Genomic DNA, 14819 nt, shown 5'->3' with positions numbered 1-14819 from the left:
TCAGTTCACTGAGGGAAACACACCGAGCCACTCATGTTCTCCAAGCACACCCTGCACGGACCTGCTGTTAGACCTCTGCCTGAGATTTTCTTTCTGATTGGGGCCCCTGCCTCATCCTTTTCTCTACCTGCCAAGGTTGTGCTTACTCTTCAGCTCAGGTACTGTCATACTTGCGAAGTTAACCCTGATTCCTAAAACCATATATACTTTTTCTCTTTTTTGAATCTCGATAGCTGTTTTTCTCTCCCATGCCACTAACAGTACATTCGTCCTGTAGTTATTTCTGACTTGTCTTAGGCCTTGCTCTAAAGTGACTGCCAAGTTTGTTGATCACAAGGGCTATGTCATTTTGATGCCCTGCAGAATTTAGCAAACTGCCCTGCATACAAAAGTATTCAATAAATACTTGCTGAAGACAGATCACTAGTTGAAAGTATCTAAACCAATGTTCCTGCCTTACCACTGGGCTCCATGACAATTTCCAGTAGCTTCTACTGTTCACAGCTAATAAATCATTCCTCAAATCACATGCTTTCAATGCTATCGTGAAAGAAATGACTTCATAATGTGAAAAATAACAAACACGTTAAAGTCTTCTAAGTGGTATTTTATTAAAAAAGGATAACTGAATCCTACTTATACCCCCCAAAAGCTTTTTGTAATCAAATTTAGATTCACAGATTGAAAATATTCTCCCAAGTAATTTTATATACAACATAATTTTGATTATAACTAGCCTCTGAAAACAACAAAGCTACTAGTTCTGACAACAGCGTGGGTCATTCCTAACCACAGTTTCTAAAAATGTCTTTGTTTTGCCTGAGATCGTACTTCCTGTTACAGATTATGACACAGAGCAAAGAACTACTTACTGTAAATGAAACAACTTTCATGAATGGACGAGTCTGCAATACGATACTGATTCCAAATGTTAACTCTCTATAGTCTCCCAAGTTATTTTAGTAAAATAACAGAAGTTTTAAATTTTCCAATGATAAAAATACTTGTTACTTTAATAAAAAATACACATACAAGGTGAACAAACATATCTTCAGTTGTGATCTAGCGACAAAAATGGAAATCAACAATATAAGAATATTTGATAATATAAATTTCAAGGTAAATTAACCAGTGTAAAAACTCTTACGGATATCTATTAAAATTACAATAGCTGATTCACAACAATCTATACTTCAAATGTTAATTCATAGGCCAAATAAACAGTGTTTTAACTTAATGGACTAATTCAACTATATGATATTTATAAACTACAATTATATTTTTATTATATGACTTCTCTACAAAAATTAGTTTACCAGCTAGATCAACATGGGAAAAGAACGAACTGAGTCAGAATCAACGTTGAACTCATGGAGTTGGGCTGCTTATTTTATCTGCCTAGAACTATCTGAAAAGAAGTGACAGTTTTTAGCAGTTCATGAATTACAACTTCCACTGACCGCTATTAAATTAGATGTTGTGGGTCTCTGGGGCTTGAACTTTGGAAATTGGGCAAGCTAAACAAATGGAAGAGAAATTTTAATTTTAATTCTAGTAATAAAAACAGAAATGAAAACAGCTACTACTAAGCAAGGATTACTATGTGCTACAAACTATCATAACTCTTTACATTCATCATTTTATTGAATCCACCTAAAAACTCTGAAAAGTATTATCATCACACTATAACAAATAAGAGGCTCAGACTGGTTAAATGCCTTGTCCGGGATGACAAAGCTGGTTAATGCAAGAGTTAGGATTTGTGCCCAGGTCCAAGCCTAAATCCTTCTGTTAGGCAACACCACATAGACATGGGGTCAGTCACGTCACCAATATCATACGAGCGGAGGGTTTTGGTTAATATCGAGTATTAAAGTTCGTCTTTAGATACAAACAAAAAAACCCCACTTGACTTGATCATGTGGTCTTTCTGGCAGATCTAAACTCAGATAAAATTTGTCATTAATGCCTCCATCCAGCTCTATGTGATTCAAGCACATCCTAAAATAAGTGCTTTCATGACACTCTCTGGATGCCTGGAACAGTCTACATGTATGTATCACTCTCTCCTCTCCACGTAGAGCCTTACGCAACAAAATTCTACATTCTCCAATCAAAGCACAATGCCAAGAGGTGAGTTTGGTCAGGGTAAAAATTAGGACAAAAACTCATTCACAGTGAGGTATACAACAGTTTACTGTTTTGCCTCCTGTGACCGACACTTGAAAAGCGACATCAGAAGTCTAGCAACATCACCCACGGTTCCTGAGCTGTGGGCCATGGAATCTGGGATGGTGAAGTTACACTGAAAAGGCAACGCTGCACAATTTCCCCATAAGCAAAAGTGCATTCTATTCACAGAAGCTTCCAGAGCTGGAGGACAGTCCAACAGCCTCAGCTGCTTTAGCAACACCCCGCAGTTGGAGCCTATTGACATAGCTGTTTTTCCCCAATAACTCCCTAGCCAGTGTAGGACAATTATCAGCTAAGAATCTCCATCAAAAAACAGTTCAGCAGCACAGTGACTTGAAGGGAAATTACTTTGGCAACATGGAGACTGTTTCAAAGTGTCTATCAATCAAAGTTACCATTGGCTTAGGGCATTGAAATACATGGGCACGCAAGCTAGAACATAAACTAAATAAAGATCTAGAAAAGCACGGAGTACATACTTTGATTAAATTACTTACACAGTTTATAAGTGTGAGTATTCAAAAAATAATTATGATATTTTTACTAACTTTAAAAGTACTTCTACGTGTGTTTTCTCAGATTTTTAAGATACGAAAGGCACAAAACCATTCTAACTAGTAGTATTTAATGTTACTGAAGTCATGGGCCTCTTTGAGAGTCTGATGAAAACTCTGGATCCTCTTGTTGGGAAAAACTGCATAATGTAAGCCTTCAATGCACTTGGGTTCAAATTATGTCTTTCACTTTCACAGTGAAGGAAACGATGCCCTTCTCAAAGTATTTGTTATCCTACATTCTGGGTTAACTCTTCTTCCCTTAACACCAGGGGTACATAGGGTTCTACTAAACTGTTTTTCCTCTCTTCAGGAATGGAACCTTTTACTGATGGCAGTGAAAGATGCTCCGCCCACTCACTCATAATCACATGCTTCCCATCAGTATAACTGAGCTAAGACCACGATCTGGAAATGCCACAATTAATATGGTGAAATGGACCAACGCCTAAGTTTGTATTATGCACAAAAAGTTTAGTTAAGGAACCTAGAGGATAAATAGTGAGAAGATGAGGTGGGTGAGCAAAGCAAGGGAGAAAATCTAGTAATTTCTAAGACAAAGATGGGTAAAACCATCCTTATGCAGTTATATTTCTTCTTCAACTAAAGGTAACAGAAATTCCTGAAGTTAAAAAAAAAAAATGATTTTAAAAAGAAACCCTGCTTTAGATTACATGAAATCTTTTTTTTTTTCCAAAGATTTTATTTTTCCTTTTTCTCCCAAAGCCCCCCGGTACATAGTTGTGTATTTTTTTTAGTTGTGGGTCCCTCTAGCTGGGCATGTGGGACGCCGCCCCAGCATGGCCTGATGAGTGGTGCCACGTCCGCACCCAGGATCCGAACAGGGAGAACCCTGGGCTGCCAAAGTGGAGCGCTCAAACTTAACCACTCGGCCACGGGGCAGCCCCCATAGATTACATGCAATCTTATTTTTAACTTTATTGAAATGTTATTGGTGCTTATCCTGGAATATCAGGGGGCTATTTTTGAGCTGGGCATAAAGCAAAAGGAATGTGTGAATATATTCATTCTGCTTTCCTAATGGATTAGTTGCATAGAACGTGCTGTAGAAAAAGAAGTATTTTCCAACTTATCACCAAAAAGTAACAAAAGATTCTTGATATGATTCATTGTAATACAGAAAACTAGTAATTTATTTTGAAAATATTAAATTCTTACAAGTTTATAAATTGTAGAGTTCAAAATAAGTTTTCAGATGGTTAAATGAGACACAACTTTTAATAAAAATTCGTCTGAAACAGCACACATTTTAATCTTACACTAAATTTTGCTTAGATATAAAGGATGAGAGAGCTGAGGAGATATATTATTTGGTTGCTTGAATTTATATTATCATTATCTTCCATAATTTAGAGATGGCATTCTAAAGGCTCTTAATCCTTAAACATCTCAGTCATTTTAAACTTGACTTCTGGTGAAAATCTAGTCTACGGTAATTTTAAATCTTCTGATTTCCTTGTCTTCCCATTAAAGGGAGTTTGCTGTGGATTTTTATTGACTTATTTTACTTACCTAAGTCAGGCTTTAGGTCAGTAGGCAAGCTTAACTTCCTTGACATCTTTGCTGAAAAATAAAACGCATTTTTAAAGTTCGGAAAAATATTTGATTCATATTTCTTAATACCAACTTCTCGTCAACATAGAAGTGAATTTTTTCATTACTAAGTCTAGACGCTAGGGTAAGTAAAATATGATTGATAATATTATGGGTGGAAAGTAAATCTTGTTTTCAACTGTTTAAAAAGTTTGTACTTACTTGATGTAATACATCTTTGTGGGCTTGAAGCTCTTACTTCAAGGAAGCCTTTTGAATTCTAACTGTTAATTATTTCTTAGGCTCATGGGAAGGGTTAGGCTTTTCTAAGAGAAGCAAAGTCATTTCTCAGAAGGAAGGTGTTGCAGGTAAGGACAACAGAGGCATAAGACTGCGTTTGGGTAGGTGACAGAATAAAATCTTTCCAGCTCTTCATTTTCATAGCTATTTGGGCTCACTATTTTTAAGTTAATCTCCAGAATATAGGACAAACCTATATCTACAATCAAATTAAAGTATTTGATTACATCATAAAAATATCTGGCTCAACCATTCCTTGATATAAGTTAACACCTCTATTTACATTTCAGTGATAAACGAAACAACAAAGTCACACAATCTAAAATTACAGTATTAATAAAAATGTAAACTACAGATATTTCTGTTTCGTAGTAGAACAATAAAAAAGCCTATGTATAAACTTTCTGGAATTCACTTTCCATCCTCAAAATCAGTTATTGCCTTAATCTATGAAGTGACTGGAAGTTAGAAGCGGTTTAACTGTATCTACATGGTTAGTGGCAGTGCATGCGTAACACAATACTGTTGCCTATGTGACACTCTGAGAAAGCATGTTTGTTAATACATGAATGCATATTTTGGGTTAAATTTTGGACTGTTAGGAGATATTTAAAGCACAGACCCTGCTAGTCCATAAGGGCGCCATGTAAACAAAGAGAAATCCAGTCATAGTACATAACTTCCACATCTAAAAAAATGACAAATTCAGCATTAGGAAAGAGGCATTAGGCAAACTGGGAAGGGATGGGGGAAAATCAATTTTTTACTTCTAGGCTTCATTAATCTAATTAGCATCTTTAAAACACAACAATGGATCAAATATATGAATCAGTCTTATTCCATTTTCACCCAGACTTCATCAATCTCGGTTAACAGATGAAATGTAATACAAGACTAAAAGAGTCAAATGAAATCTACGGCTAGTTGACCTCATGTAAATGGTTGCTATTGTATTTAATATCCAAGTCCCTTAAAATCAGAAGATGATATGCCCCTAAAACCATCTTCTAAAATGCAACATTAAACACTTTTAAAAGAACTCACAGAGGTTTTCACCAAGTATTATAGGTGCAACGTACACAGACTGATAATATCTATACAATGTATATCTATCTGTAGTAGAAACATCAGTCTGGTTATGGCCTAAAGAAATTCTCAGAATCACATGATGTGGATGCTTCTCCAGACCCCGCTACTGTGATTCGATCTAGTTTTCTAAGCCTTTGAGACTGGCGCTATTAAACTAGAATGTGCACACCAGTCCTCTGGGGATATTCTTGAATGAGATTCTGATTCTGTTCTCCTGGACTAGGGCCTGAGATTCTGCCCTTCTGACAAGCTCCCCGGAGATAACCGACAATGCTGCCTGTGGACCACACTTTAAGCAGTAAGGTCCCTAGACTAAAAGCAACTTCAGGATAGGAACCAAGATTAATTCATCAAACTCAGTATGTATAATATCCAGTAAGTCTACAACAAACAATTCTTGAACGAGCCTGGATATCTAGTTTGTAAGATGTGAAAGTGTAAAGTATTGTAGTTAAGGCTGGATTTGGAATCAGATCAAACCTGAGTTCAAATCCACTTCAACCAACTACTAGAAAAGTGACCTTGGGCCACTCACTGTCCCTCTCTCTAAATCTCAAATGTCCTCATTTGTAAAAGGAGGATAGACAATAATGCCAATTTCACAGTTGTCATTAGATAAGATGATGTGGGCAAAGCACTGTCACAACACCTGACACAGTATGGGTTTGATAAATGTTATTTATGAATAATAAATAGTATTTTTTTCATAAACTGTAAAATGCTACATACATGAGCTACTAATACACTTGTAAACAACTGGTGTTCCTTTATCTTATTCTATGGTGGTATTCCAAGCAACTAAAGCAAGAAAATTGAAAAAAAAAAACTTTAGGACAAACACAGAATGGCATGCACCACTATAAGCTCAACTGCTTTTCAGTTCATTCCAAAAACTAAACTCAATATATAGCTAAATGAAGAGAAATAACCCGAACAATTTGCAAGCCTAATCACATTACTCATTAAGTCCACCCCTCATTAAATTAGCAAATTAAAATTATGAAGTAAATACTTTATCAATCAGAAATGTATCTGTTGAAGCTTTCATTATTAACCATACATATATTTCTGTCAAAAAAATTTCACTAGGATAAAATTCCCTTCTGAATTTCATAAGCGTATGTTTTTAATCTCCCTTAAGATTTCCACTAGAAATTGTTTTATATAACTTCTCAAATATTTTACAAGTCTAAGTTAGCTCTTCCCATGAGATAAATTTTTTTGTCTAGCACTACTTAATTTATCATGTAAAAAAAACTTCATATAACTAACCAGCTTTCAAATAATTCTTCAGTTGGTCTAATTTTGACATTTCATTGAGAGGTTAAAATCACACACAAAAATGACAAGGTAGATTTTCTGAATATAGCAACTTTACCGTAAATGTCACATGACTTAATTATGAGTCTGTTATTTCCTCCAGAAAGACTGCAATTGAAGACCCATAACCCGACCACCAACTCCATCACAGTGTTCAATCAAAAGACAGACACTTAAGCCTCACTGCGATACATCTGGACACAGTTTTAAGCAATCTTCTTGAATATGGAACTTGACAAATGTTAAAAGATTAACCTTTGTTATTTTGTTTTAATTCTAGCTATCAATATTATTTTAAAAAGTTACAGAACTGAGAGTTTTGATGAGTAGAGAAACATTTTTGTTACATGTGGCGGTGGGATGGAGCTACCTACTTATTCATCTATTAAATATTTATTGGGCACATGCTACCAATGTGCCAGAGGGCAGGGATTTCCTGCCCTCCAGGAGCTCACAGTCCATAGGAGGAAGCAAATAACTGCAATGCAATGTCGCAAGTACTACTTAACCCAGAGGCGAGCACAAGGTACTAACTAGAGTACATTGGATTTATATCCATCTCAGTTTAGAATACTTATCTAAGACTATGGGATATGAAGACAAAGCCCCAAGGAATAGTTTAGACTTTGCACATTTTCACAAAACAATATGGTCCTCAAATATTTTTTTGTTGATAGTATATTTCTTTTGATGTAAAATTTATATACAAATGTATGAATCTTAAATATATATTCACTGAATTTTGACAACCTATATACCTGTGTAACTCAAACCCTTAGCAAGATATAGAACGTTATCATCACTCCAAAATGGTCAACCATGCTCCTTTCTGATCAATTTCATCCCCACAAACAACCACCGCTCTGATGCTTTTTCTACCATCGATTAGTTGTGCCTATTCTCGAACTTCATATACATAAAAGCATGATACAAACTCTTGTGTAAGGCATCTTTTACTCAGGATAATGTTTCTTATCTTCTTCCCAAAATATTTTAAAGCTTACATTCTTTTTTCAATGCACGATATGAGAATTCTTAGATGAAAAAATACAAAGTCTCAATTAATAGATTCACAGGCAATATCAGATTAACATTTTCTTACTGTTCCTCTACACATATGCATTTTATCTTTAAGCTTTTTTGAATTATGTATTCTTTACAGAAAACTTGGGAAATATGAGAAAATAAGGCCATCATGAATGCCTATAATCAAGAGGCAACATTTTTGCATATTTCCTGCCAGTCACTTTTTAAAATCTGTTTTTATTTATATAGTTGAGACGAACTATCATATACAAATCTGTACCCTGCTCTTTTCTACTATTAAAACAAGCATTTTCTTATATCAACTGTTAGTATATTTTAATGGCTGCATAGCTATTTATATGAACACCTATTTTCCAATATATATACGGCAATAAAAAATGTACATATTTACATATTTTTGGATTATTTCCTTAGGACAGAGTTCCACAGGGGACAATCATTGTCTGTACAACTCCCTCAGCATTCTACAGTATGTCTTTAAGTAGTATTTTTTTTCCTTGAGTTGAAACGACAGGCACATAAGCATAATATCTTACAAACTTTGGATGGAAACAAAGAAAAACATACATCAGAGAAAATTTGGCAATATGCAAAAGTTCTGGCTCACAACTGTGACTCTTTAAAACTCGAGCTGTCGGTTTTTTTCTTTTTTATTTTTTGAGGAAGATCAGCTCTGAGCTAACATCTGCTGCCAATCCTCCTCTTTTTGCTGAGGAAGACTGGCCCTGAGCTAACGCCCATGCCCATCTTCCTCTACTTTATAAGTGGGACGCCTGCCACAGCATGGCTTGACGAGCGGTGCGTAGGTCTGCACCTGGGATCCATATCAGCAAATGCTGGGCCGCCGAAGTAGAACGTGTGAACTTAATCAGTGTGCCACCGGGCTGGCCCCAAGTTGTCCCATTTTTTAATTGTATTGAGTGTACCTGAGACATCTGAAGCTAGATTGATCATTGCCTACCTGTGAACGCATCTTGTCTATTTCTCATGGATGCTTACGGGGAGGGAGAGACGGGGGGAATTTAAATCCTTGGCGTTTCATACTGTATGATTTGTATTTATCTGTCTTCAGGTTCCACCACCCTTCCCTCTGCAGTCTCCATCCAGGGACACTAAACCCAGCAAGTAAATCTATCATTTCAGATACTGAACTTTTTAGTACTAGAATTTTCATTTTATTCATCATAAAGTTTCTATTTTCTCTGCTGCTATTCTCCACCTGTTCACTCACTACAACCATTTTTCCTTTCAGTACTTGAACATATATGGGCAGGTGCTTTAAAATCCTTCACCACTAATTTCAACATCTAGGTCACCTTGAGGTCTGTTTCTACTGATTGATTTTTTTTATTCTTGATTATGGGTCACAGTTTCCTACTTTTGATTTTGAATCTTTACTTCACATACTTGGGAACTTTTGATTGAATGCTGGGCATAGTGGATAATACGTAGAAGGGAGTCTGGATTATACTGTCAACCTTAATAGGTGTTGAGTTTTGTTCTGCTATGCAGTTAAATTACTGGTGGATCCTTTCGGTTTTATCAGGTTTGGTTTTACTTGTTTGAACTTAGTTCTAGGGTATGGTTTTTACGCTAAGAAGTGAACCTTACTCTTAAGGAGTGGCCTTTTTGGGATATCAACAGAATGACCAAGGTGCTTGACAAGGTCTAAGTGCAACAACTCCTAACATTGCATGACCACGGGGATCACTGGTCAGCTCGCAGCCCCACAGCGGGTGGCTGCTACAAGGGCTGGTGGAGTCTTGCCCACTTGCTGCACAGCCCTGAGGCAAGGAGCTGGGCTGAATTCCTGCACAGACTTCCAGGAATTCCTTTCTGAGGAGCTCCTTCTTCAATTCCAGGCACTTTAGCACCCAGAACTCCAACCTCGGCCTCCTTCCCTCCATGAGATTGCAACTCCACTTGGGTTCTGCAGCAGAAAGCTGGGGAGATCGTGGGGCTCACCTCGTGCTTCTCCTTTCTCTCGAGGAGGACGGTCCTGGAATGCCTGTTGGTCAATGCCTGGAACGAAGGCTAGTTCCCAAACCTAAGGTCTAAAACTGAAGTTTAGGATAAATGTTTGAATCTTTCAATTTTTGTGATGACTTCCGGAGAATATACTTGTTTTCAGGTCTGTTTAGTCAACCTGCTTGGTGGCAGGTCCACAAGAGGGAGACGCACCTCTGAGAACCGCTGGTCAGTCCTCCTGGCTGATCCCCTCTACTCTGCCATAGTTTGTGATGAAGCAGCCTTTATCCAGCAATTTTCTGATGCCCACATTTTTACTTCTCAGGAATCTCAGAAGCACTTGCCAACCCAGTTACCTTGCCAGCTGATTTCGGCGCACTCATAAAGGAACTTCTGCTCATGCTTTGAAGTTACTCAACTTCCCCTGAGGCCTTCAAACTGAGGACGTGACTTGAATGAGTTCTTGGAAGACAAACTGTCTCTCTCTGCTTCAACTGTGTATTCTTCAACTCTTGCCCCGTCACTCAGCATCTTCCTTGCTTTGAAATCCTTTGTCACTGCAATATAAACTAGTTCTCTTTTTCTATGCCTTTGTCCACAGCAGAAACAATGGGAACAGCAGTACAGAAGTTTCTTCAATCTGAGGAAAACTGACGTCAGAGATATGTTCTCAGCAGGCTGTTAACCTGAGTCTTTGTTCTGTCTTCCTGTAAACCCGCCTGAGAACATCAAGCTGGCTGGCTGAGTAAGCAGTGAAGAGCTGCATCTGCTTGGCAGGAATCATGAGGTTAGACCTGATCACACCAGCCATGTCTACGGTGGTAGTTTCAATACCAAAGAAAGAAGATGCTCAGGAGAAGCAACCCTCAAGGCCAGAGGACTGCCTGGACCGTGATACCACTGACAAAGCTTCATCATGGCTGACGCTTTTTAGTTCTTTGCAACTGTAGAAATCTTATAAAGTTTCTCATTTACAGAGATTCATATTGCTTCTTTGAAATTAAACGGATGTTTTATAATTTTCCTTTAGTTTTTCTACCCACAGTGTTCCACATCTTATATTTCTAAGGAAAGTTTCTTAAAAGAAAGGAAACCGAAGCATAACTTCTGCTTTTTACAATGTGACTTTTATAGTAAACGGCGTACCAAGAATAAAAGGGAAAACGACATATTATCAGGACACTATGAAAAAGACGTGAAAAAAGGACACTGATCTTGGTTTACATGGAAAGCTTCCATAATTAGAATAGTGACAATATCACTTTTCCTGCCACCTGCAAAGATTCAATGCCACTCTCTTCAAGGATAATGTTGAAATGTATGCATGTTAAATAAAATAATCAGAAGAGTAAATAAGACTAAAAGTTAGCTTGTAGGATATGGCAAGGAATCCAAGGGGGAGAGTGGAACCAAGAAGATAAGAACCAAGTTTTTATCACTTATCACACATTGTTTTAATAGCCATTAGAACTAACAAAATCAGCGTCTATTTCCCATGCTAGACTATAAATTCCATGAGTTTAGGAACAGAATTTATCTTGCAAAATACTGCGTCTACGTCTGTGTCTAGCACTTAATGTGTGTTCAATAAAGATGGTGATGAATGAACAAGGAAATGAACAAACAAAAACTGTCCCTGGAATTTTACTTCTGTAAAAAGCTGAATTTCTTCACAAACACAATGAAACAGAATAAGAAGACAAATTAAATATCGGCGTATTAATCAAAAGGATGACTTTTGGAAATCCAGAGCACATATTCATCACCTGAAATGGAAGGGAATCTGTAAAGAGATACTAATACTTGTCTGCTAAAGATGTGGCTTTAACAAGTTCTTTTAAGTCTTGAACTCCTAGAGCTTTTGTCTTCAATATTTTCCATAAATTCATAAAACTTAGTGTCTAGGATATCAGCATAATCAATCTCAGAGAGCATTTTCTACAGAATAAAAGGTATCGCGTAAACTTAACATAGTAAGCATTATAGCCTGAATTATTCCCCCCAAATTCCTACACTGAAGCCCCCAATCCCCAGCACCCCAGCATGTGACCTTATTTAGAGACAGGGCCTTTAAACAGGTGATTACGTTGAAATGAGGTCATTAAGGGTGGGCTCTAATCCAGTCTGACTGGCTCTTATAAGGGGAGGAAATTCAGACACCCAAACGCACCAGGGGTGCACACGCATGGAGGAAAGACCACGTGAGGACACAGCGAGAAGGCGGCCATCTGCAAGCCGACGAGAGAGGCCTCGGGAGAAACCAGACTGCCCACACCTTGATCTTAGTCTTCTAGCCTCCAGAACTAGTCTAGAGAAAGTAAATTTCTGTAGTTTAAGCCACTCAGTCTACGGCATTTTGTCACGGCAGCCTCAGCAGACTACTACGATAAGCAATGGCAGAACAAAAATGGCCACATTAATAGTTCTGCTCAAATAATAGACAGCAAAGAAATGATTTCAGTAATGTAGCTTTAACTTGGACTGGTTTTCTTTCTGTTAGGAAGCTAACGGCAAGTTATTTCCAGTAAGATCATGTACATCCTCCTAACAAGACAAAGACGCTTCTATAGAGATAGACGCTTACAGTAAGAAATAGGATATAAAACACAGACTTTGCTCAGCAGATTTTATTACGAAACTTGACAGAGAACACATTTGGAAATAGAATTAAAATTTGAATACATATTATGCTATACAGTTCAAATTTTAGTCATCCTGAAAAAGAAAAAGAAATCATTAGAGGAACTCAGACTTGTATAATGGTTTCAAAGTACCTGCCTATGAAATTTAGTTCTTGACCAATTAAGGGCAAGTAATAATCTTCTTTCAAAGCAGAAAATATTAAAGTTACCTGTAAAACTGGTATTACTGCACACTTGACTCATCTTCTCTTTCAAGATGAGCTTCTATACTTTCAACGGCCATATCGTGGACTAAATATAAAAACGAACTTCTATAGATGTAACAGCCACATTTTGCATTGAATATTGGGGAATATAAAGTAGAAATATCACTACTAATTTGAGTTTTATGATGAATTAGGATAATTTTATATATTATATAATTATATATATATATATATATATATAACAACATACTACTTAATTTGATACATACCTTTTCATTCATAGGTAAACTCTAAATGGACTTTTGAGAATTTATTTTTCAACTTGAAATTATAAAAAAAGTGGGAAGACAGTACAAGAAAAAGAGACCACACAACATGAGAGCAGGGACACGCCACAGGAAAACAGAGCTGAGAGACCTGGATCCTGGTCCTGACCGGATCATCACCTTGGAAAATCACTTTGTATGTGACTTTAACTTCTTTGAGACTCAATTTATTTTCTTGAAAAATAAAGGGGTTTGAGCTGCTTTAATATTGTAGAATTTAATGAGTTAGTGATTTAGAATATAATGACTAAGAATAAATTTGTGTTAGAAGACTTTCAAAAAGGAATCACTGGGACTCACGTACAAGAGCACTCAGGAAAACAGCACATGGACTAACGAACATTATCTTCATTTAAACTGACTCCAAAAATTCAGTTTTTGCTAAGAAAGAAAATTAATCATTACCCAGGTAACTTCTAACTCAGAATCTGAGAGATAAAAAGGGCGTCGGAGTATAATCCTCTCTGTACTAACAAATACCACACGGAAACAATCTAGCACAGAGCCTAGAACTCAGGAGATGTGTGTTCCACAGAGCTGTCACTGCCACTGGCTTCGACACACAGTGAAGTCACTACACCTTTGAATCTTTACTCTTTAGTCTGTAGTACTGTTTCCCCCTCATAGCTTCACCTAACCAGTTTGATAATCATGCCTTCTACATGAAAATTAGTAATAAAATGGGACATGGGCAAGGCTGTAGACTACAGGATCCAGTTAGAAATCTAGCGTCAGAACGAAATGGAATCATAAGCAAACAGAACTAACGATCTTTAGAAAAGGAATCACGTAGTTTCAAAATCCACCGAACAACGTTAGTATCTGGACTATATCATACTAATGAAGTATTAATCAAATTTTTCATGATATTCTTAACAAAGAGATAGCTTTTAGGACTATTTCTATACAAACTTAAAATAACAAAAATCTCTGCAGAATTTTATACTTTCAAAGTTTTATAAAGTATAAATAATGAGCAAATAAAAAATTGATAACCAATCTTATTTTCTAAATGATTTATGGAAATTGCTAATACTACAGGAAAGTTATTGATTTTGGAAGTGCTGGTCACTAAGATTTTACTAATAAAAATTAATCAAGAACAGGCAAAGCAAATCACTCTATGTGTATGACATGCACAGATCCTTCTTTAGGGATGCCGCAATTGCATTATATTCTACTATATTTTTGCCGTTAAACTCATAAGACTAAAGTTTTGTCTTTTCAGGCTGCTGTTCTTACACACGAACAACGAAGTCACCGTCAGTATCGTCCAACTGAGTTAGCCACCAGTCAGGAAACAAGCTAGGCAGAAGCTGGGCAGACGGGTCGGGGATCTACTGTTCGCTCTAGTAAGCTTCCCTTGAGCCTCGTCTTTGAGGAAGGGAGACCTCCAGGCAGTGGACATGGTTGGGTGATGGGAACCAAGATAACATCCATGATCTGGTGCTGGAACAGAACTTCTTATAAACCATCTTGTTTTTCAGGTTACCATGTAGACAGAACAGGGCTATAACCAGATTATCTAGTTACAAATCACACAACGGACTTGTTTCTGAATCCTTACAGCCATCAGTAAATTGTCTTAAGAGGTAAGAGAGAACAGTGTTGAAGAGGACA

General features: G+C 37.0%; 1 protein-coding gene across 6 annotated transcripts in view; it reads right to left on the bottom strand.

Moving 5' to 3' along the window:
* STXBP5 (syntaxin binding protein 5) overlaps positions 1–14819 on the bottom strand; it is a 163058-nt gene that overhangs the window by 22072 nt on the left and 126167 nt on the right. For all 6 annotated transcript variants that reach the window (XR_011502593.1, XR_006526709.2, XM_014850645.3 and 3 more), the window contains one exon: positions 4281–4331. Coding sequence is in view for 4 of the 6 variants with exons in the window: in XM_014850645.3 (XP_014706131.1) it covers positions 4281–4331 (51 nt within the window). In the remaining 2 variants the exon portion in view is untranslated. The remainder of the gene's footprint in view (positions 1–4280; positions 4332–14819) is intronic.

Source organism: Equus asinus, chromosome 1, assembly GCF_041296235.1.
Source record: "Equus asinus isolate D_3611 breed Donkey chromosome 1, EquAss-T2T_v2, whole genome shotgun sequence".
NCBI lineage: Eukaryota > Metazoa > Chordata > Mammalia > Perissodactyla > Equidae > Equus > Equus asinus.
Note: the sequence above shows the minus strand (reverse complement) of the source record. Positions and strands in the feature narration are given on the sequence as shown.